Below are 24,212 nucleotides of genomic sequence, written 5' to 3'. Positions count from 1 at the left end.
TGAAGTCATCAGGCAACAAAAGGCTGGAGCAATGAGAGCCTGGGGTGTTTTACTAACTCTTCCTCTGAGGTGTCCTGTTTTGAGTGCCTGTGATTCATTGTCTCTTGCCCAGCAGAGCTCAGCCCTTCCTGCAAAATTCCCTGGCCTGAAAAATCCAAGGATATCCTTATTTATACTCCATCTCTGTTTTTCCCGGAGAGGGAAAAAGGTCAGCATGATGCAGCTGAGGCAGGGAGGAAGGCAGCAGAGGGTTCTTGGGCAAACTGCAGATCCATCTCAGACCCCCTCTGGGCAGCCTTGCCTGGCTGCTGCCTCAAGGCACCGATCCCTTGCCACTGAATAGGAAAGGTTTTTCTCCCTCCCTGCAGCCCAGGCCTCCATGATCTACTGCCCAGCCTTTGCCACCAGGCTGGGCTGGGGAGACAGTGGGCTGGAAGAGCTGGAGGTACCTAATCCCTGGTCAAGTGGGTCCTGACATTATGGAGCATTAACTGTGTCTCTGCCAGGCCTGCGACCAGCAGCTCTTGCCTGGGGCTGCTGACTCGGCAGCCCTGATATCAGAACATTTCCTATGGATGACAGAGGAGCTGGAAGGAGACGCAGCCAAAGGCACGTACCCTCTGGACAAGACTGAGGCTGAATGTTTACTAACTCTTACAGAGGTCAGGGGCCCAGAAGCTCCTGCTTTGTCCCTTCTAGGAACGGACAAGCTAAGGAGGTGTCATGCCTCCGTTTTCATAGCCAAAGTCTGGGTTCACCCTTTCTCTTCTGGGTGTTTATGAATGGATAAACCCTGGCACAGCCTCTTGCTTGGGCTATACAGGGCGAGTCCCACTTCACTTCAGGGTGGGGGGCTGCTGTTCCAGCAGCACCCGGAGCCACCCCCCACCACTCCCCCACCGGCTCAGCCCCTCTTGTGCAATCTCTGCTGTAGGACTGATGTGCCAGGCTTCCAGCTGTGCCTTTGTGTCTCTCTGGATGGAAAAAGCTTGGGGCAGAGAGCCAGTGATGGCTGGCAGCAGTTCTGCATCCTGCTGAACACTCCTCTGCTGCCTTCCCCTGGGGAGAGATGGGGTCCCTTCCCCCTTCGGATGTTGGGAAGAGGTCCCTGGGGCCCTTCCTGGTGCCTGGGGGGGCTTTACAGAGATGGAGAACAGGGTAAAGCTGGTCCAGCAAACACCTCATAGTGCACAAGCCCCACGCCATCGCCTCCTGCTCCAGCTGGTCCTTCCCCCCTCTCGGACAAGCTCTTTCCGCTTCGGATTATCTCTCCAGGCGGACTTGGCTGCGAGCCCCACATTCCTTCCAGCCTAGTGCTGCCCTGAGCCTGCGCCAAGCCCTGCGTGCTTCTGCTATCGCTCGGGCCAGGTCCGGGTCTGGAGGAGACGGTTCTGCTGGTGGGGTGAGCCCCACTGGTGCTTGAGATCCTACCTGCCATTTCCCTTGAGCTCCAGTAGGGTTGTGGTGGTGCTTGGATGGAGGTTAGCCTGATGGCCATCCCTGCGACTGTCTTGGAGGGACCAGGGCTGCTGCTCCCTCCCAAAGCTCCCACTTTGCATAAGCACTTTCCCAGGGAAAGCAGGATGTCCCCATCCTTTGGGTCAGATGCAGAGAGGGCATCATCTGGCCCTGCATTCCCTGAGAAGGGAGCTGAACATGCCACTGGGGCTGGATCATTTCCTCTATCGAGGAGCTCTCTGGTTTGGGTTCCTCAGGGGATTAGGGTGGGCATGGGGTGAGGTAGGGGCTACTGGTGCTTCTCTAAGGGGTAGGGGGGCCCCAGCACCAGTCCCTGAGGAACTAATGCCCCTTTCCTCACCCCTCAGCTCTGGCTTGAGCCTGTGGGTCCTGCTGCAGGGCTCAGACCCAGAGGTGTTCCACTACACTGGAACATGGGGAAGATCCCCTCCATGGCCCCTAGCCCAGCCCTCCACCCTCCTCCTCCACTTCAGCAGTGTTTGGCCTGATGCCCCGGGCGAGCCGGTCTCTGCGAGCACCAGGGGCCAACATGGAGGTTTCTTGTAACAGGGCTGGCACTTTACAGCAGTGCAAAGTAATTTGGGGGGGTCCCAGCACTGCACTGTGGGGAGTGGTGGGGCCTGGGGACGTTCCATCCCACCAAGGGTGCCAATTTAGCCAGGAGCTGGAGGTGTACAGGGAGCAGGGGCTGAGAGGGGAGCGGGGGCTGCAGGGAGCGGATGAGTGTGCTCAGCTGCTTGGCAGATGAACAATGCACTCTCCCAGCCAAGCCCACAAGCTACTAATTTTAGTGATTACATGAATTTTTCCAAGCAGTCTCGAGTCCCTTGGTGATTCAGAGCCGCTCAGCTTTGCTGCATCCGCCACCCTCGCCATGGAGATGTGCTGGAGCAATGCCAGCACGGACAGACACAGGACTGGTACGCTGTCCTGTAGGAAGGCAGACCTCCCTAGTAATAAGTGACACTGCTCTTCTGGGGCTCCATAGCCTCCTTGGAGGTGCAGGGATTTGGCAGTGGCTCCTCAGTATCCCAAGGTTGGTCAGGGGAGTTCAGCCTCTGGCTGGTGTGGCTGGAGATGAGAAAGGTCCACAGAGCAATGCTGGATGTGGGGCTTTCCCCCAGCATTGGGAGACTTGCTCCACATCCAGCGCTGTGTGAGCTCCTGGCTATGCGGAGTAGCCTCTCCCTGCAAAATGCTAATCTCACCCTCCATCATATCCTTATGCTGTCTCGGGAGCTGCCTCTCCCCTCCAGATGTGTGGGGTGTGTCTGTGCTGCTGTCCCAAACTCTCACACCCTCTGCTTCTCTGCTTTGTGAGTAGCCTGGGGCAAGCTCCCATGCGCTCACCTCCGGCTGCGGGAGTGGTGCACGGGCTTGTGCATTTATTTTTAGGAATGTCTTGAAAATAAGTCATCCTTCCCAGCCAGAGCCAGGTTCCCAAGGCCCAGGTAGAGGCTGGTGGATTTCTGTCAGGGCTGTTAACTGGACTTCTCTGAAACTCTGGGCACTCTGCGTGGCAGTAGGGATCATAACCTGATCACCCCCCTCTTGGGGCAGGGTGTTTGAGGGTACCCACAACTAAATCCCTGGGGCAGCACTGCATGGAAGGAGGTGAACCCAACATTCCTCTGTTAAATTGGGCTTGGGCATCGGAAGTGCTGGGATTTAGTTTCTGTGTTGCCTTGCTGAAAAGCTGTGTGCTTCTGGGTGAGTCAGAGCAGGCAGGAGCCCAGCAGCACTGGCAGTGGGCAGACAGAGCCCAATAAGGCTGCGATAAGGCTCCCAGAGCCCCACTCTCATGCCAGGGCTGCAGGGAGTGGGCAGCTCCCAAGCCTTGACCTCCAGCTGCACTGCTGTCAAGGAAGCGGGGAGATTATTTTGGGAACCATGGTTCTGGGAAAATTTGCTGTATCAATAGAGTGTGAGCTAGAGCACTTGGGGGGTGGTGTTTTCAAAATGCCCTTTCTCTGTGCCCAAATGTCTGGGTTTTGCCCTGGAGCAGGCAGAGAGCATGGCCTGGGAGTTGTTTCAACCTCTGTGCTCACTCCCCAGCCGGGAAGGGGTCCATGGCCATCCAGCATGTCCTATGGCAGCTGGGGCCATGGCAGTGGTGGCAGTTGCCTGTGGCTGAGGTCCCACTCCCTACCATCTTCCCACGATCCCTGTCTCCTCCCTCCAAGACTGTCTGGGAACTCTGCTCTCCATCCCTGGAGTTTGCTGTTTATCCTGGTCTGGTCCCCTGTCTGAACAGGACTGCTGTCCCTTCCACTGCCCTGCACCCTCCCACCCCTCACAGCACGACACACTGCGGCGTGGGGATGGAGGCCGCCTTCCTCCCCCTTCTCCAGCAGCAGCCCCACGCTGTTCCCATCTTGAGCAGCTTGTCAGCACCAGCTGGGACCTGAGCAGGGGCTGCTGCAACTGGCGGAAACATGGGTGGGCTCAGACGGGATTAGATGTGGTCAGGCAAGTTCCAGCTGCCCCGTGGTTAGCATGGGACTGCTCTGGCTCCAGGAAGCTCAAAGGGGCCACGTATGCTGACTCTCCTTAGCTGCTTCCTGCAGAATATCCGTTCCCGTTAGCTGCTGGACTGGGACTGCCCCAGAGAGGTGGGCAGGGTGGGGAGACCTGGGCTAGGTGGTGGGGACCAAGGGCACCCTGGTGTACCCATGTGGGCTGGAGGGGGCAGGGTAGGGGTGGCATCAGGTGCCCCTGAACAAGTGGATGGGATGACTTGGATGCTTCCCAAACACCCTTGTGTGCCAGGTTCCATCACTTGTGTGTCAGGACTGCTGAGGGTCCAGAGCAGCGGCAGCTCCTGGGAGATGGCAGTGTGTGCTGCTCTGGAGTTGCAGAGATGCCTGCAATGGGTGTTCCTCAGTGCCCAAGTGTTCCTCATGGCTGCTGAGAAGTGCTCTGGTTTAGGCTTAGGGCTCTCTGAAGCAGCCTGACCCCTGGCTGGCACCTGCACAGCCACTGGCCCTGGCATGGTGCCTGCTTCTTGGCAGGGCTGGTTGAGGTGCTCACAGGACAGAGCCTGGAGTGTGTGCTCATGGGTTCCTGGCCTGTGTGCATCTGTGGCTGTGGGGGGGAATGAGAGCTGTGGCATGGGCAGGGTCAGTGTACTGGAGGTCCTGACACTTGCAGGAACCATAGAGGGGGAGACAAATTCTGTGTTTGTGCTGAGGTGATGCCATGGAGCAGCCCTGGTGTGAAGTGTGCCAGTGAAGGCACACAGCTGTCCCACTGGGGGCCAGGGGGGTTCCTGGGGCCAAGCTGCTACACTGGCTGACATGAGCAGCATGTTCATGGGGCTATCTTCTTGTCTTCAAACAAGAGCACTGAGGTTCAGGAGAGGGAAACTCCATCCTTGAGATGCTTGCTCTGCCGAGGAAATAGGAGTTGGAAGCAGCTCTGCTCCAGCGCTTTCCCTAACCTCGACACTGCCCCTGTGCTGATTCATTGATTTGGACGGGTTATATACTGGGAGGGGAAGCATGAACCACACTCAGCTCTCTTGCCAGCACGGAGCTGTGCTCACTCGGCGTTCGTGGCTGCAGGACACTCGGGTAAGTCTCCTCTCTGCTACTGCCCCTGTGAGCAGCCCTGGGTCTGGGGGACTCCCAGGGCAGCTCCGAGGGTTGGTGGTGCATTGGTGGGATCTGCATGTTCAGCACCTTTTGATTTGATGGAGATGTTTATCTTGCAAGGCTTCTCCAAAAAAAGTGAGACCACTTAGACACTGTGGGAGCTGAGAGAGTTACATGGGCAATGTATCCTGAATAATTATCAACAGAGAAAATTAAGGGAGGCAAAGTAACATTTTGGGGGGCTAATGTTAGGAGCAGTGGGGTGCTGAGGGGCTGAGCAGTAGGGAATATTCAGCCTCTTGGTCTGTAATTTTTTTGTCCCTAGAAGAAAAAGGGAGATCAATTGTTTCCAGCTGCCTTTCCTGAAGGTCTCTCCAGTCTGGATGCTCTCTGCGCTGCATTACCAGGGAGTGACATGAGCCGGGCTTTTGATGTGCTGAGCCTTTGGGGAAGTTTATAAATGGCTCACTATAAACAAAGCTGTTCTTGGATGCAGATTGTTTCCATATGGGAAACATAAACTCTGCTGGCTTATGGAGGGTTCCTCCCACCCTGCCTGAGAGCAAGCATGTTCCTTGGAGGGAGTGCAGGGAGGGGGGCAGGGGCTGTGCTCCAGCACCCCAGGGTGCTGTGCCAGCTGGGGCACTGTGGCCACACCCCTGTGCTGCTGGACTCGCCTGTTTGGCTGAGCTGTGCTCAGAGCTGAAGGTTTTCCCCCTCCCTTGTGCCCTCAAAGCTGTTAGAGGGGGGCTGCTCCATGCCAGCCTGGCACAAGGCTGCTGCTTTAATCTAGGGAGGGAGGAGAGGGTGTCCATGGGTCTGTGCTTGTGGGGGAATGGATAACTTCACTGTAAAGCTCTTGCTTCCCTGGGCACCGCCCCTGGGACCAGCCTGCAAAAGGTGCCCACGACAGTCAACCTGCTCTCATGGCAAAAATCAGCCAGGGCTGAGACCTTCTGCTGGGAATGCTATGAAGACAGGGCCACCCCTGTACCCAGCCTGTGCTGGGGAGCTGGCAAGGGTCCTGTTGACCCAAGCTCCTGCAGTACTGGAGCTAAAGCGTGCCTGGGCAGTGGGTGCTGGCACTGCTCTTGGCTCTGCAACAGGCGCTCAGGGCCGCTCGCTGCCAAGGCAGAGCTGGAAGGGCGCTCGCGGATGCTGGGGGAGCACCCAGCACCCTGGGTCCTGTGTGGCTGCGGGTGCCCCAGGCTGGCTCTGGTCAAGGTCTGGACTATTCGGTCATGCCAGGAGGCCAGTGCTGCTGGTATCAGTTCATCACACTCTGTAAAACAGGAAACCACGCTCCTGGCTGCCAGAGGAGCCAAGAGAGGTGGGATGCCAGGGATGCCGCTAATAGCTGTGGCATGGCAGCCAGGCACTGTGGCCCCCAGCTCTGTCTCACTTTGCACTCCTGCCTGGGCTGTGCTAAGCCCTGCCTGCCCCCACCTTCCTCACCTTCCCTCCTCTGCCTCATTGCCATGCTGGGGACAGGATGGTCACAGACTTGGTGGCCCTTGCCAGGGAGAAAGCAGCACCCACCCCTGGCAGTGGCCCTGGGAGCTGGGAAATTGCAGGGGCTGAACCCTCTACCTTTGTTTTTGCAGGCCCAATGGAGCAGGGAGACTGGCAGCGGTGGCTGCTGCTGCTGCTGGGCATCCAGCTGGCCAGTGGCCAGTGCCCAGAGCAGTGCCAGTGTGTCCGCAGTGCCCAGGTGGAATGCTCTGGTGCTGGCATCACCACAGTCCCCATCATCCCTGAGAATGCCATGACCCTTCAGATCATCAACACGCGCATCACCGAGCTGGGTGAGGCATCCTTTGGCAACGCCTCCCTGCTCATTGGGCTGCGCATCGAGAAGAACAACCTGTCCCACATAAGCCCCGGGGCCTTCCAGCACCTGCCCGACCTGCGCTACCTCAGCCTGGCCAGCAACAAGCTGCAGGAGCTCCCTGTGCAGGTCTTCGAGCCTCTGGACAAGCTGGAGTCTCTACTCCTCTCCAGTAACCAGATCCTCCAGGTTGAGCCTTCCCACTTCACCCACCTAAGCAACCTCAAGGAGCTGCAGCTGCACGGGAACAACCTGCAGGAGCTGCAGGAGGGGGTGTTCGACCAGCTCACCAGCCTCACCAAGCTCAACCTGGCCAGGAACAACATCGACCGCCTGCCGCCCCGGGCCTTCGAGCGGCTGGCACGGCTGCAGGTGCTGCGGCTCTATGAGAACCGGCTCCGGCAGATCCCAGCAGGCACCTTTGATGGGCTGCCAGAGCTGCAGGAGCTGGGGCTGCACCAGAACCAGCTGGAGACACTGTCCCCGGAGCTCTTCGTGCACAACACCAACCTGCAGAAGCTCTACCTGTCCAATAACCTTCTCACCACTCTGCCGAGTGGCATCTTCTTGCCCCTGCACTCCCTTGCCAAGATCACCCTGCATGTCAACCGCCTGCGGGAGATCTCCCCCAGTGCCTTTGGGCCCATGCCCAACCTGCGGGAGCTGTGGCTCTACGAGAATGAGCTTTCCAGCCTCCCCACTGGCGTCTTCACCAATCTCACCCAGCTGCAGCTCCTGGTTCTCAGCAAGAACCGGCTGCGTTCGGTGGCACCGGGGGCTTTCCAGGGCTTGGGGGAGCTGCTGGAGCTGTCGCTGCACTCCAATGCGCTGCGCCGCCTGGATGCCCGGGTGCTGGAGGGGCTGCCCAAGGTGCAGAACATCTCCCTGCACCACAACCAGCTGCAGGCGCTGCCTCGGGGCCTCTTCCGGGCCACCCCTGGGCTGCAACACCTGCAGCTGCATTTCAATGCCCTGGAGTACCTGCCCGCCGGCATCTTCTCCCCCCTGACTACCCTGCGAGAGGTGAGGCTGCACAACAACTCCTGGCGCTGTGACAAGGGCATCCTGCCCCTGCAGGGCTGGCTGGAGGACAACCCCCACAAGGTGGGTGAGACACCCCCGCTGTGCGCCCAGCCTCCTGCCCTACTGGGCACCCCCGTCGCTGAGCTGCCACGGGACCAGTTCCTCGACACCCAGTCCCCCACTGCCTCCCCCCATCCCAGCACCCACCTTCCTGCTCACAGCTCTGAGGCAGCACCGCCGGAGGGCACCTGGATGGAGCCCCCCGCGGGGCTGCCTATCTCCCCACGGGAGGAGGAGGAGAGGGAGAAGGAGCAAAAGAAGGAGGAGAAGAAGGAGGAGGAGGAGGAGGAGAGAGGGCAGTGGGGGCTGACACGCATACAGAGTGGAGTGGTGGTGGCAGTCATCGTGCTGCTGTGTGTGGCCCTGCTTGCTGCTCTGGTGGCACTGGTGGTCTATGGCTGTAGGAAGAAGAGCCACGTCGTGCTTATGAGGATGAAGGCACCGAATGAAGCCTGAGTGTCCAGCAGACCCTGGGGGGAGAGGTGCTCATGGGGCATCCCCTCTCTGTGGGGCCAAGGGACATGACAGTGGCTCTGCATCAGCTGCCCTTGCTGACTGGGATGGGACAGCATCATCCTGTGTGCTGCATGTACCGACCATTGTCCTTCTCTGCTTTGCCCGGCCCCTGCTCTGCAGCAGGGCATCCCCCTGGGTGATCTCCTGTGGCTGCCCTCTATCTCTAGCCCCTCCTGCCTCCAGTGCAGCCTCTGTGCTCGTTCCCTGCCCAAGGTCCGGCAGCTAGAGTGTGAGGTGCTGAGAGGGATCCCTTGAGCCAGGAGCCACAGCCTGGTAATGATGGTGCTTACCCCAAATAATAGGACTTCCCCATCATTCAGCTTGCATCCTTACCTGTAGTGCTGCTGCTCTCGTGTTTCCTGCTAACCTCACCCCTGCCCACCCCCTCCTCCCCATCCTCTGCCCCTGTCGTGCCTTCCCCCGTCCCTCCCTGGACAGGCAGTGTGAGCCATCAGGCCGTGCCGAGCGAGCACCTTCGCCCCGGGAGAGCTCCATGTCCTTGTGCTGCGCCGTCACTCGCCTGTGCCGGGGCAGGGCTCCCCGCGGGGCAGGGCTGCTGCCAGACTGATACACCCTGAGTGTCTCAGCCGCGTCCCAGCTGCCCTCCCTGCCTGCAGGCAGGGCATGCCAGAGCACAGCCAGCATCCTCCCCTGCTCCCGGCATCCTCCTGCTCCCCTCCTGCACTTCCAGCCAGGAGAGTCACGGGGCAGTGTGCTGGCGTCAGTGGGGTAGGGGCAGCCCCCCAGCCCTCACTGCACGCTGGTGCTGACCGTGCCGTGGCCGTGTCCCTGCCTGCAGCCTCAGGCCCATGAGGTGCTGAGGGGCCTGGCACTGGCCCCACTGCAGGGGGAGTTAGAGGAGTGGAACGATGGGTGTGAAGTGTCTGCAGGGCCTGGGAGAGACTCTTGTGCTTGTGTCCCTGAGCATCTGGAGCATGTTGAGGCTGCTCCTGCTGCAGCCCATCCCTGGTCCTCGATACCTCATGCATCCTCCACCAGCTAGTGAGCAGCCTGTTCCTCTTCTGCTTGGCAAAGCTTCTTCACGCTCTTCTTCCTCTCTTGAGTGCCCTGCCTGTATGTGTCCAGTCTCCCTGCCTGTTCATAGCCCTTGGGCAGTGGGAATGCTGGCAGCACACAGTGGAGGGGTCAGCAAGCAGTAGCTGCTCTGCAATTCACAAATGGGTGCCACACCATCCCCCCCCCAGCACCTGCATCCAGTGAACACCCAGCCTTCTCCAGCTGTAGCACAGCCACAGAGTCCAACTCACCTCCACATGTGCTGCAGTGGCACCAGGCTGCCTGAGGATTGCAGCCATGGGACAAGGGTCACACTCAGTGGCCACCCCATAGTGCTGGCTGCTCACAGCACCTCAGGAGGCAGTGCTGGCACAAGCAGCTCCACGCTGGTGCACATGATGGGTCACTCCTCTGGGCTGGGTCCTGCACGGCAGCAGGAGACACAGGACTGTGTCCTGGGGCTGTTGGGTGCTGATGTGTGACCTCTTCATTAAAGTACCTTTGTCTACCCTCAGTGCCAAGAACTGTTTATTCACTCCTTCATGGTGTACAGCAGGGGAATGGCCCAATAGGGACAGGGGCTGTGCTTGATTTCCACTCCTAAGAGGTTTTTGTAGTGTTGAGAGAAAGCCCGTACAGGCTGGTGGGGCTGGGAGAAGATTAGTGGATTGCTGTTGCAGAGTCCTTGCTGGTCCCTGGACTCCAGCCTGGGGTGAGGGACCAAGAAGGGCTCAGCCATCTAGCAGCAGCAGATGGCTCTTGAAGAGTGAGCTGAGACCACAGCGAGCTTCTCAATGGAGCCACTGACTGTGTCCTGTGCAATCCACTGCTGGGGTGGGGAGGAGCTTGCTTGGCTCCCTTCAGAGCTGGCTGCTGCTGGACTGTGTCTGCTGAGTTTTTCTGTGTATCACTGTCTGCTCCATCAGGCCAGCAGTAAAGTGTCCCCCCCTCTTGACCCTGGGGGTGCCTCCATCGTGCTGCCACCCTGTCCTGTTCCAATACAGGCCCTTGCAATGCAGCCCTTATGCGCTGCTCCCCCAGGCAGGTTGAAACTTCTAGTGAGTCCAGCTGGTCCACGGGTCCCTTGCCATCCCACTGCTGGCTGGGATGCAAAACACGTGTTGTCACCATGATGGTCCCACAGTGGTCCCCTCCCCACAGAATCATGGAATAATTAAGGTTGGAAAAGACCCTAACATCATCAAGTCCAACCTTCATTTGCCTTGCTAAGCTGTGCCTGGTCCCCTCTCTCATGACACAGATGCTTTCTAGCATCATTTCCCAGTGAGATTTAATAAAGTCCTGGGGCTCTCCTAGGGGGTTTCTGGAAGCAAGCCTGCTGACCTCAGTGTGGAACTGGAGCCACCCCTGCCACTATCCCTGGGTCAGTGGATGTCCGGGGCCAAGACCCCACTTCCTTGCCAGGATGCTCACGGGCGGCTGCCTCTGGCCTCACCTCCAGTCCTCCGGGGTTGGGTTATTTTTCAAAGTGTTCCAAGGACACGGGTTGTTGTTGCCGATAAGCAGTGAGGGGCAGCTCCGCCCCAGCAGGAACAGCTCGTCTGCTGGCTTCCCATCCGCCCCAGAAAACACTGTCCCATCTCAGCAAGCAGCATCCCTGCAAACCTGCCACAGGTTTGGTGACCATCTCCACGATGCCACATTCGGTAAGTGGTGGGGCCACAGCGCTCGGATAGTTTGGGGGGCCTGGGACGGGTGGGAGCCACTGCTGGCTCTGGTGAAAACAAGCGAGGTGGTGGAAAGGAAACGCCAAGCCCAGCGCTGTTCTCAAGTGTCGGTGTAAGTCCAGGATGGCTCCACTGATGAGGGGTGTCTGCAGGTGGGCATTGCTGTGGGGTGGGCAACATCCCCCATCATGAGGCAGCACTGGCGGGTATCCCAAGTAAGGAGGGACTGGCAGAGGTCTGGAGGTCACTGCCTCAAAAAGTGCCTCCCATGGGCTGGGAATAGGCATTTGGTCAGGCTGAATATCCCTTGGGCATGTTTGATGCTGCTCTAGTTGCTTGTGGCAAAAGAAGTACCCGATGGGCAATTGGAAATACAACTGATGGAGCCCACTTCTCTTGCCCCTGATGCAGAGCAGCCCTTCAGCTTTGTCCCCATCACCCACTGTGTGCAGCACAGCCCTGTGCTTCACCTGCTCCCCTGCACCAGAGCCTGGCTTCGTGCCCTTGGAGACATCTCATGAGGCTACAGGTACCCACCAAGACAGTTTCCTTCCACAGACCTACATGGGTCTCACCTCAGTCACTGCTCTGCAGGATGTGGGGATCTTTGTGAGGGTGGCACGACGCTAGTTGTAGTAGGGCAGGCTGGGACAGAGGGTAAGAACCCTGGGGAGAGATGTGGGAGGGAAGCACTCCCTATTCCTGCCTGTGGGTGCAGATTTCTGCCTTGTCGAGGCAAGAGGGTGAGGCTTGGATCCTTCTACAGTGCAGGCTGGTGATCTGCGTGCTGCTGGGGCTGGGGTCCCTGCTGGTGAGGGGGCTGCCCCCATCCTGCCCCCATACCTGCCAGTGCTACGACACCTCCAAAGTCTTCTGCTCAGATGAGAGGATGCGGGAGATCCCGGCGGGCCTGCCAGGCAGTGCCACACAGCTCTTCTTTGTGGAGACAGGCCTGAGCAGTGTGCGCAGGGGGGCCCTGGGCACCAGTACCACCCTCACCAAGCTGGTCTTCCTCAACAACAACATCCAGGAGCTGGAAGCCGGTGCCTTTCAGTGGCTGCCCAGCCTCACCGAGCTGGAGGTGTCAGGAAACCCCTTGCCAGCAGTCAGCCTTGGGGTGCTGATGGGGTTGACCAACCTCAGCAAGCTCTCCCTGGGTGCCAATGCCATCAGCTCCTTGCAGCCAGGGTTCTTCACTGCTGCATGCAGCCTGCGGGACCTGCGCTTGCCAGGGAACAGGATTGTGGCATTGCCCCCTGGCATCTTCCACCCACTCCGGCAGCTCCAGGCCCTGGACCTCTCGCAGAATGTCCTGGTTGAGCTGCCAGAGGGGCTGCTGGCCCCACTCACTGCCCTCCGCCTCCTCAAACTCAGTGACAACCTGCTGGTGCGGGTGCCCCCCGGCGCTTTCAGGGCACTTGGCCAGCTGACTGAGCTCCACCTGGATGGGAACCGGCTGGAGGAGCTGCCACCTGGCATCTTCACCGGGCTGGGGGGGCTGCGGCGGCTGCAGCTGCAGCACAACGCCCTGGGCAGCCTGGCCCCCGACATCTTCACTGGTCTCCTCAACCTCACTGTGCTCAGCCTGGAGGGCAACCGCTTGGCCACCCTGCCTGCCACCCTCTTCACTGGCACACCTGGCCTCCTCCACCTCTCGCTGGGTCGCAACCAGCTGGAGACGCTGCCCCAGGAGCTCTTCTCCAACCTGTCGGCGCTGCAGACCCTGGTGCTTTCACACAATGCCATGGACCACCTGCCCACTGAGGTTTTCCAGGGACTGGCAGCACTGACAGCACTACAGCTGAGCCACAACAACCTCTCCAGCCTGCCAGCAGGGCTCCTGGCTGGGCTGCCCCTCCTCACTGCCCTGGCACTGGACCACAACCGCCTGGCCCGCCTGCCCCTGGGGCTCTTCGATGCCAATGATGAGCTGGTGCGTGTGGGGCTGTCTGACAACCCCTGGGCCTGTGACTGCCACCTTGCCTATCTCCTGCGCTGGCTCCAGGGCTTTGCTGAGCCCCTCATCCATGGGCAAGCCTTCTGTGCCAGTCCAGCTGCTCTCCAGGGACAGTCCCTGCTGGAGGTCCCCCGGGGGCAGCTGGAGTGCCCGAGAGGACCTGGTGTCCCCCCAGAGGAAGGCTGGGACAGGGATGCTCCAGGACAGTGCACCTACAGCAACCCTGAGGGCACTGTAAGCATGGCCTGTGATGCCACAAGCTGCCAGCAGCTCAGCCTTCGCCTCCCTTCTCCTCCTCCCGAGCAAGTGCAGGGGTTGGGGCCGGTGTACCAGGGTGCCTGGGTGCTGCACTCCCACTGTGGCACACTGCAGGTCAGTGTCCTTGTCACAGCACAGAGTGGGAGTGAGGCCACATCGCCAGGTCTCCCTGCTGTGCCCTAGAGCTCAGGCAGGTGCCAGCTTCTGCACTGGAAACCTCTGAGCCAGCCTGGGAAACAGCACCCAGTCTTGCTCTGCTACCCCTGCCTTGGTCACCAGCCATCATTGAGCTCTCCACAACAGCTGGCCTAGTGGTATTTATTCTCCAAACTATGTGTTTCCTGTATATTTCAAATATAATTAAAATGTATATATTATTTCTGTGCAACCAGTTCCCATGGCAGAGAGAGGAATCATTCTGTTCCCCCACATCTGCCTGTGTACCTGGGAGAGGTGGTGAAGGTCGATGTGACCCACTGGGGTCTGGTCTGGGGCTGAGCATGGTGTGGTGTGGGTGCAGGTGCATGGTGGTGAGTAGGTGGCTCTTTGGCACACTCATGGTGTGCTCATCTCTACCCACTGCAGCCCACCAGCCCCACCTCCTGCCCTGCTTCCCTTGGCACTGCAGAGACCCAGCTGCAGCCTGGCAATAACACTCAGGGCACGGTTTTGGGGTGTCCAAGGGAAGCATGGGTGAGTGCTACTGACTACCCAGCAAGGGGCATGGGCTGCCTGGCTGCAGGGTGAGCTCCACCCCAGGTATCCACTGGCTGGTCCCCCCATACCCTGCCAGGGCTTGGTCTGCAGCCCTGCAGCCTGGACCTGGAATGCAGGAAATTCCACCTGAACAGGAGGAAGAACTTTACTGTGAGGGTGACTGAACAGGTTGCCCAGCAAGGCTGTAGAGTCTCCTTCTCTGAAAATACTCAAAAGCCACCTGAACAGAGCCTTGAGCAACGCACCCAGGGAGTCCTACTTCAGCGTGGAGGTTGGATTAGATGATTTTCAGTGGCCCCTTCCAACCCTCAGCTATCCTGTGATGATGATTCTGTGACCCGTGGAGAGGAGACACAGAGTCCCAGCAGCGCTGCCCACGCAGGGGGTGGCAGGTAAGGTGGGTGCTCCCGCGGGAGGAGCAGGTGTGGGTGCACACACGGTGGTGTAAGTGCGTGTGTGTCTGTGAGTGTAGGTAGGGCGGTGCTGCGGCACCATCTCGCGGCGATAGGGACAGGGCTCCGCGGGCCGGGCAGCGCCGGGGGATCCCTCCCTGAGCCCCGCCGCCCTCCTCGGAGCGCCCCTCCCGGCCCGGCCCCACTGCTGGGCTGTGTGTCCTTGGAGCCCCTGCCCTGCTGCTGCCCACCTGGGGTGGGCAGGGTCTCCGGTTGGCCCCACTTGCCCTGGTAGTGGGCTGCGATCCCAGCCCTGCTTTAGCCTCTGGATTAAAGAAATGTGTGTATGTGGCATTTAGGGGCATGTTTTAGTGGTGGACTTGTCAGTGCTGGGTTAACAGTTGGACTCGGTGATCTTAGAGGTCTTTTCCAACCTACATGGTTCTATGACTGCCAGCCCCATGCTCCTGGGAGCAATGCAGACAGGCAACACTGCTTCCCAGATACAATTCTGCACAGTCATCCTACTGTCTCTCCCAAATGGGGGACTGCCACTGTGCTTCAGACATCTCCCAGGTGATGCTGGCATGGCCACCTCCAAGCCTGGACCAAGGGTACTGCAGCTGGATGCAGTTCCCCAAACCCTGGCACAGCTGCCACACTGTGACCTGAGGTAGCTGGTGGCAATCCTGTTGTGAGCTCTGTCCCCTCATGCACTTCAGCTCCTGCCACTCTGCAGCTTCTGGAACAGCCTGGCACCAAGTAGGAAACTGGATGCATATGGCATTGATGTTGGAAAGGAGTAAGGCTGTTGAAAATGTGCAGTGGTTTGTTTTTAAATTTGCCAAGAAAGGTGCAATGAAGCCCAGCAAACACAAGCTGAGCCTTAATAAGTGCAGGTGAAAACTAAAGAAGACATGTTTAAATGCAATCAGTGCAATTACCTGTTGGGAAGAGATGGATACCCGTTTCTTCCCACAGGATGCCCTGCAACAGCCAGCAGCCCTGGATGTCCCTGCAGGAGGGTCTTTGGCCTGTGTTAGGGTGCAGGACAGGACACTCAGCCCCAGCCCTGTGGTGTGGAGCTGTGGGGCTGAGCACAGAGCGTGGGCGTCGGCATATCTGTCCAGCCACAGATGTCATCACTGTTATGAGCATAAACAAATGGCTCCAGAACTGCACCTTTAGCTACATAAGCTGAATCCTGAGGAAGGAAACAGCTTATTCTTGTGTCGGTGGGGGTGGTGCCTATGAAGCTGGCGGGTTATGCTGCTGGAGATATGGGACTGCAGAGACCATTGGCTGCAAAACAGGCTGGCCTGGAAATCTTCAGGTTTCCCTGGATGTGACTAGTCAAGTGGCGCCAGGAGATAACGCCTGGGGAGTACGTGACTGAGTCCTCTCCGAGGGGTTTCTTCCACGGCCTCCCACACCGGGGGCACAGCTCCGCTGCTGCCTCCCTGGCCGTCCCTTATCTCCCCACGCAGACCTGTGCCCTGACCTCACGTGAAACCAGGCCCTGGGCCTGGGCTGCGGATAAAGAGCTGGCCAGGTGATGGGACCCCCATCCGGTGTCCTCACTCCACACATGGCATGGTTTGTTCCTGCAGCCTGGACTTGTCTGTGAGTGCACCAAGTAAGTGATGCAAAAACTTTTTTTGCTCTTTAAAATGTTCTGGGAGGGGCCCTGTGGGGGGCTGTTGATTGTTTCCTTGCAGCAAGAAGCAGGAGAGGCTGGAGTGCCATGAGCTGGGTGGGGACGCCCCTTCATGACCCTGTGCTGCTGGAGGGTGGGACATGCAAGGGATCACACTGAGGGTTTTAAAAGAGCTTTGCAGTTCAGAACTGTCTGTTTTCATCCCCGTGCACCCAGCTGTTTCCACCTGCACATTTCACCCACTGTGCTGCTCCTGCAGCTGAAGTGAAGCAGGCACTTTTACACCTGCAGCCCCGGCTCCTCCACTTGAGTCTCCCTGAGGAGAGGATGGGCAGGGATCAGCAGTGGCTTCTGCCCTGGGCAACCCTGCAGGGCAGCCTGCACAACCAATGTCACCACCTCCCATTGGTTTCTCTTCAAACCCAGTGGCTTTCAGCCTCCTGTATTTGCTGACCTCTCGACATTTAAAAAAAAATAACTCCTCATAGCTAATGTACCCTCGCAACATAAGGGTTTTGCATGTCAGCTTTGACGGACACCAATAAGCAGCCTATAGCTCTTTTCCCTGCTCCCACCCACGGCTGCAAATCAAAAGTTGGAAACTGTGATCCCAGTGCAATACTCACGGTCGTTAAACCCCAGCTAATGTGTTAGCTGAGTGTTTCCAAATGTTTCCATGGAAGTGGTGGGCTCTACTAGTGGTTGTGCATCAGTGACTTCACTTTCTACCTGCAAGGCCAGAGCCCTAAAACCTTAGGTACTAAAGAGTTCATCTATGGACATTTCATAGCGTTTTAACAAGCCTTGCTCTAAAGCTTGGTTGCTGCTCACAAGTTAACCATTTCTGTCTGACAGAGCTGCACAACCAAGGCCAAAATATGGTGCAATTAGCAAGAATCCTGAGAAGGAGATGCTTAGGGGCCATGTTTTAAATGATTGCCCTGAACTGAGAGAAGCAGCAAGGAAATAGCAAGTCCACCCAGCACGGTGTGGAAATTCTGAGTACACAAGATCCTCTGGTCTTGGCTGCCTCCTGGGACCCTTGTTGATCCCTCATTATCAAGTGCAGGGCTGACTGCTCCTGTTGTTCCATGAATGGGCTGTTGCCCTGCTGACTAACTGGACCCACTGGGGCAGCACTAATGGGCAGCAGCACTTTGCCTTCTTCACCCAGGCAGACACGGAGCCTGCAGCTGAGACGTGGGAGAAGAAGGGCAGAGAACACACTGTCCAGCCCTTGTCCCCCTGGAGCATCTCCCAGTGCCAAGCCATGAGCTGGCTCACTCTCCCTCTCCATCCCTCTGTACTACAGCAGTGAATTCATCTAAATGCAGTGTGTGTTTGCTTGTATGGTCTCTCTCTTTCTTATTGAATGAGTTACCATATGTGAGTAGAAGAGTCCTGAGAGCTGAACAACAGTGTGATGCCACAATTCATGAGCTGTGAACACAGGTTTTTTGTTCTTCATAACTGATTTTTTTAAACCTTTTTTTTTTTCAAGACAATGTACCAGCATTTCCTTTTCCTTTTCTTCCTCTCCTTCCATCCCCATAAATGCCAAGATCAAATCCTGGGTGAAGATCCATATGAAATGCCCAAAGACTACCAGCAGGTCTACAGAGGGACAAAAAATGATGTCAAAGAGATCCCAAAGATTGCAAAGCCCTTCATTTCTGAAATGATCTTTGTGCAAACCAGCATCACTGCTATAAGGAAAGGTGCTTTCAGGTACATGCCCAACCTGATCAAGATTTTGTTTATTGGCAACAAGATCAAGACAATTGAACCTGGAGCCTTTGATAATCTGGACAAGCTGAGGGACTTGGATATCTCTGGTGCCTCGTTAGAAGAACTATCTGTGGGCACTTTCCAAAACCTCCCAAGCTTACAGAGGCTGGAGCTGAGAGATAGCCAACTCAGATACATCCCCAAAGGCCTCTTTGATGGGCTGGAAAATTTGGGAGAGCTCTCCCTGCACATCAATGCAATCCCTTCTCTTCCAGAAGGCATTTTTGATTGTCTCGTCAATTTAACCTTTTTGGACCTGTCTAGAAACAGGATAACAACTCTTCCTGTGAATGCCTTTAGCAAACTTACCCGGCTGCAGGTCCTCCGGCTGTATGAGAATGAGTTGCAAGACCTCCCAGAGGGACTGTTGGACAGTCAGATGGAGCTGCTGGAGCTCAGCCTCCAGAGCAACAGGCTCAGGGCGCTGCCACCCATGTTCCTGAGAAGCCTGCCTCACCTAGAGAAACTCTTCTTGGACAACAATCTCATCAGGGTTCTCCCACCTCAGGGCTTTTTTGGTTTAAAGAAATTGAAGCTGCTGACTCTGGGTTCAAACCATATTGTGGAGCTCCCCTGCTGCCTTTTTGACACCATGCCACACTTACGGGAGCTGGACCTGGGCAGGAACAGTTTGGCCACACTTCCAGATGGCATCTTTGTCAACCTCACATCCCTTGGAAAACTCATCTTGTCCCACAACCAGCTGTTAGCCCTGCCAAGAGGAGCCTTCACTGGGCTCAGCAAGCTCCTGGACCTCCAGCTGGACACAAATCAGCTCTCTGCTCTGGATGAAGAGGTCTTTGCTTCTCTCCCAAATCTGAAAACCCTCAACCTTCGAAAGAACCAGCTAGAGAGTGTTCCCCGAGGGCTCCTGGACCCCCTGAAGAAGCTCAGCTCAGTGTATCTGAGTGGTAACCCATGGAGATGTGACTGCAACCTCTGCTCCCTGCACAGCTGGATCCTGAGTAACAGTGAGAAGGTCAAATTGTCCACCCAAGTCTCATGCAAGAGCCCACCCCACCTGGCAGGGCAAGCAGTAACATTGCTGAGGGATGACCACTTAATTTGCCCAGCTACTCTGCCTCTTTCAGCTTCTTTTATCCCATCTCTGCCATTTAACTCCACATCATCACAAAGGATGTCAACTTTGCCATCACTTGGAGGCTTGTTCACAGCAATGCCAACCTTGCTGTCATTGGCAGCCTTTCCCATCAGGACATTCACAACTGTTCTGTCACCTGTGGTCACCTCTGCCATGTTGCCAACTGTCCCAACGGAGGGCACCTTCACCACTCCATTGCTGACTGTGCCATCTAAGGCCTTTGTCACCACCCCACCATCAGCTGTGCTTCAGAAGGCCTTCAGCAACAGCCCATCAAGAACCAATGTGCCCAAGTCCTTCATCACCACACCGTCAACAACCGTGGTGCCAAAGGCCTCCATCACCACCCCATTACCAACTGCGCTGCCAGAGACCTTCATCAACACACCAACAACAACTGTGCTGCCAACAGCCTCCATTGCCACACCATCATCATCAACCGTGACGCTCAGGGCTTTCATCACCAGCCCATCACCAGCTGTGCCAACTTCAGCCACTGTAAGCTTCCAGTCTCCTGGGGCCACCCACCCAGAACCTGTGCGATCCACCCTAGCTTCTGCCACCACACAGATGCCAACAAGCCCGCTGGCAGCCACCACCAGACATGTGCTTCCTGTTCTTCTGGTGCCCACCAGACCACTGGCAACCACCACCAGACAAGTGCCTCCTGCTCTTTCAGTGCCCAGGGAGAGGCCAGCCACCATCCCACAGGGAACACCCAAAACCTCCCTTGTCTCAGCCCCCTCCATGGCACTCAGGCCATCCCCCAAGACTGCTGCACTGGGCACAGTCCCACTGGCCTCACACTCCCCATCCCACCATGCTCCTGCACCAGGCAGGGAGCAGGACCGTGCCACCACATGGGACTTGTCCCCAGCTGGCACCCAGCCCACCCCCAGTGCTCCCCAACATGTTCCTGCCCTGGCAGGCACCGTCCTACTCCCAACGCCTCCCATCCCTTTGCCGCCAGACCACACGAGCCCCTGCCCAGCCTCCCCGCCCCTGGCCCCCAGCGGTCATCGTGCCCGGGGCTGGTCCCTGTGGGCCAGTCCACGGCAGTGCCGGCTGTCCCTGGCGCTGGGGCTGGCCGCTCTGGCGCTGCAGGCAGCCTGCACGCTGCTCTGGGGGATGCTCGCCCTTCTCCTTCACCAAGACACACGACACCGCCCCGGGCCGCCTGTGAGGCTGCTGAGCCTTCAGGCTCTGGCTGATCCGGGGACCCCCGAGCCAGCTCAGGCACCACTTTAAGCTTTGCTGTCCTGTGTGACCTGGGCTGTGCCTGTTGTCCTTCTTTGGGATCTGCAGCGGTGCTGGCCGCAGGGTGTGCGTATCCCTGGGGCTGGGGACCCGGCACCCAGGCCGTTCCCAGGGTGGGGGACCCGGCACCCAGGCCGTTCCCAGAGTAGGGGTCCCAGTAGCCAGGCCGTTTTGGGATGCCTTCCCACTGACGCTCGGCGATGCTCGGAGACTGGAACCCTATACGCGGTGTCCCTGCCTGACGGCCCTTCTGCCGAGCGACACTAGATGGCATCCCGACACAGGCAGTGGCTGCCACCGCCTTCCTGCGGCCACCGAAATGCCAGAGCCCCCGCACACCCCGGCCAGGACCCGCCGCACCGCGGACACGGCCACTCTTGCTCGCAGGGTCAGGAGCCCCGGCCCGAATCGACTCGCCAGCCCTGGAAGGTACCTGCAGTCCTTGGGGAAGGACATGCCAAGGCTTCCTGCCCCGTGCCCTGTCTTCTTTCCCATGCCACATTACGGGATGTGTCAGTGCCTGTACCCCTCTTCCCCTCTCCTGTTCTCTTTCCTCCTCTGTGATATTAAAGCCCCCCCTGCACCTCTGGGCTGACAAGAGGATTCTTTTCATCCCAATGCTTTTCTTGCCATGACCTGCTGTGGGGTGTTCCTGTTACTTGCTGGAGCTTGGGGTCCCCAGTCAGTACCAGCCACTGGGGACTGGTGTAGGACCAGGGCTGCACACCCTCCGCAGGCAGCAACACAGTGAGACAATAGATGTGCTTTTCTTCCCCCTCTTAAACCTCATGTCCCCCAAAACCTCTTGACAATGCTGCTTGCCCTGGCCCCTCTGGTAGAGTGATGTTTCAGCATGGCCAGCCATATACTTCTCTACCATGACCTCACCTGATGCTGAGCCCCTGCTGCAGGCCGGACACTGGCTCTTGGGAAGCTTGGGAGGAAGGGGCTAATGCTCCTCACAACTGAAGGGTTGATGTGCACCTTCACCTCCAGTCCTGGGCTCCTGCAAGGCCTAGGGAAGCACCAAACTTCAACAAAAGTAAGGTTTCTGCCATTGCAGAAAGTGCTGAAACCTTCCCTGGGAAGCTTTATTCCAGAATTTGAGCCAATGAACACAGGGGTTGTTCTCTGATTTTGGTCTCTGGGTAGCTTTTTGGCTCTAGGCTCAGTGTTGACTTTGCCCTGTGCAAGGTAAGCTGCTCCCAAATTTAATCACTCCAGTTTCTAGAGTGTCTGTCTTCAACTCCTTGCCTTTGCCACCGGCACCTGCTCTGTCCTGTCCTGCCTTTGGGTGCCCTTCCCCTGTTGTGGGGCTGCCTGGCTTTGCGGGGTCCCAAGGGGAGAATCCCTGAAAATCAATAGTCTGGACCTGTGTTTTGCAAGGAAAAACAGAAAAGCAGCTCAGAAACCTCCTGGCCAGCAAGCCCTGAGCCTGGTGCCCAGTTCCCTGGGCCCAGTTCCCTTGCCTGGCATGAGACCAGGGAAGGGGGAAAGGGGCTTTGCGTTAGGGTACGTGCCTGCAGCTTTGCATTAGGGACCTGGATATACGTCTTTGCTAAGAACCTGTGCAGTGTTACAGGCCCTTCGGCTATTCCTTGAAGTCCTGCTGACGGCTGTGAAATACGGGAGGCGAGCGTGGGGCAGCACATCTGGGCGGGATGGAGCGAGCGGCTCCGAGGCTGGGGCTGGCACGGCAGGTAATGAGATACAGATGAGGGAGAGGGAGTGTTTTTTCTGGCAGTCCAGATGGACTCGGCTTAATACTTGATTTAGAGGGTTTGAAAGTGGGGCCTGGCTGCTGGGGAACAGACCCCGAGTACTTCCCGGGGCAATGAGGGGGGGGTCTCCGCTGGCTTTTCAGATATTTAATGGCCCAGCGCAGTCTAAACAGGGAAGTACTTCGGGGTGAGATTAGCACAACATAATCACATCTTAAAAGGTCTTCAGAGACACAAGGCACGTCCGCTCTTGTATTAATTACTTGTTATTAATAAAGCTGGGGTCAGGCGCGAGGTGTTCTCTCCGGAGTGGGCTGGTTCCCTCTTTGCAGAGCGGTGGTGTATCTGAAGGCAGCACAAAGCCTTGCAGCCTCCACCTGTGCCCATCCGGCTCTGGAAACCAAATGGCCAACATTCCTACAGCTGCCTTTAAAACTAATTTGCCCCATAATACCCCGAAAGGGCCATGTCTTTCTAAGTGCCCAGAACACCTCGGAGTGTTGTAAAATAATGACAGCCAAGGGTGTTCTCAGCACGGGAATTTCCTGCTATGATTGATTTCTAATTTGCAATGAAAATACAGCCGCCCATGTTCCCGGGGCCAGGCTGGTGCAGCTGGCTCACAGGCAGGAGTCACCTCTCTCCATCACTTTAAGAACAATCCTTAGAGGGCTATAGCTGGGCTGGAATGCTCAGGATTGCCCATGCACCGAACGAGATATCACCTCCCTTCGCTCTCCCTCTGCTTGCCGCTCCTTGCATAGGATGCCCCTGCTTTTTGCTTTGGAAATAAAAAAAGTGTAAGCATCCCTGTATGGCATCTCCAGGCTGCTTGTGGCACTGTACACCTCTTCCTGGTTGCTGTGATTGCCTGAGGTCCTCATAGCTCACCTCAGGTGACCAAAGTTAGAAGCAGAGACAGGACACCATGCATGTGTGTCCTAGAGTAGTGCTGAGATCAGGGATCTCCAGCAGGGCCTGTCTCCAGCTGCCACTGGCTCTCTTCCTGCCCTGTGCAGGTGAGAAGTGGTTCCCACAGCTCTGTCACTCATGCTGCACTGCTGACCTATAACCCCTCTGCCTGTCAGCCCTGCTGGGAGCCCCCCACACTTTCGGGTGTGTTCCTTCCACCTGCCTCTGTTCCCCTTCCTGCCCCTGGGGGACCCCATGGGCAGGAAAGGGGCTTGTGAGAAAGAACCCTTTATTGTGGCTGGTGGGAAGTGGGGCAATGAACACCTGCATGAGGGGATTTGCACAATAACCTGGGCGAGCAGCAAGCCTGGGCTTTTGGCAGGCAAGTTTCACTGCTGGCTTATGATGGGAACCTGTCCCAACTTGTGGCCACGCTGCCATGACTTCCTCACGGGGTGCCTGCCTCGTGTGCCTGTCCCGAACACGTGCAGAGCTGTGCTGGGAGCAGTGTCTCAATGGCTGCTGGTGTGGTTTCAGTGGCATGGAAGGACTCGGGGCTGGCTGCTCCGTGTGCTCTGGGCAGGGCAAGAAGGGGCTGGTTTGGCACCTGGTCCTGTAGGAGCAGGGAGGTGCTGGTGATGCTGGTGGAAGAGGTGGGATGGGTGACCTGGGACCTGCAGGTTGAGGACCTGAGCCAGGGTAGCTCCCTGGCAGGGGCAGCTGCAGCTGCTGGCATCAGCCTAAGGACTAGCTGGGCAGGCAAGTGCAGCACTCATTCACCCCCTATTGCGCTCAGCAGAGATGGCCCTGGGCTGGCAGTCATTGCTCAGTGCTGCTGTGCCCCCTCGATGCTGGTGTTGGTTTTGAACACCAGCACCACTCCTCTATGTGTCTTCTGGATGGTTTGTCTCTCCCTCTCCATCCTTCATCTGCAGCAGCCCTCCCCACACCCACTCACAGTACCCATCCAGCCACATCAAGCTGCCCCTTGCCAAGGAGCCCCGTGAGACGCAGGGGGCAGGAGCTGAACTGGGACATTCATTCATCTGCTTTGGCCTTGGCATCTCACAACCCTCCTGCAGCGGGGGCCCGACCTCCCCCGGGGCATATGGGGCAGCGAGAGGACACCCAGCATGGGGGACAGGGCTCAAATGGGGGGGGGGGCTGGCACCGCTGGCACTCCCATCCCGCCTGCCTCATGCCTTGGGCTGCCCAGGCTTTTATCCAGGGTTTGGGGCAGAGCATGA

At 57.7% G+C, this 24,212-nt stretch overlaps 2 protein-coding genes across 2 annotated transcripts; both read left to right on the top strand.

Moving 5' to 3' along the window:
* The first annotated feature begins 4,954 nt into the window (after window positions 1-4,954).
* Window positions 4,955-13,602, top strand: LRRC15 (leucine rich repeat containing 15). Its single transcript, XM_027685976.1, is given in 6 exon segments — window positions 4,955-5,051; window positions 6,677-8,433; window positions 9,299-9,372; window positions 10,942-11,142; window positions 11,144-11,183; window positions 11,971-13,602. Coding segments are annotated over 5 exon segments (3,699 nt in total). The 5' UTR covers window positions 4,955-5,051; window positions 6,677-6,681.
* Window positions 13,603-15,588: 1,986 nt separating this feature from the next.
* Window positions 15,589-20,323, top strand: LOC113968963 (leucine-rich repeat extensin-like protein 5). The gene is made up of 2 exons (XM_027685975.1): window positions 15,589-16,164; window positions 17,687-20,323. The coding sequence occupies exon 2, from the start codon at window positions 17,690-17,692 to the stop codon at window positions 20,321-20,323; it is 2,634 nt and encodes an 877-aa protein (XP_027541776.1). The 5' UTR covers window positions 15,589-16,164; window positions 17,687-17,689.
* The last annotated feature ends 3,889 nt before the right edge of the window (window positions 20,324-24,212 follow it).

This window comes from Neopelma chrysocephalum, unplaced genomic scaffold (genome assembly GCF_003984885.1).
Source record: "Neopelma chrysocephalum unplaced genomic scaffold, ASM398488v2 Primary Assembly neopelma1_70, whole genome shotgun sequence".
Lineage (NCBI taxonomy): Eukaryota > Metazoa > Chordata > Aves > Passeriformes > Pipridae > Neopelma > Neopelma chrysocephalum.
The sequence above is the reverse complement of the archived record's forward strand: the minus strand, read 5'-3'. Positions and strand labels throughout refer to the sequence as shown.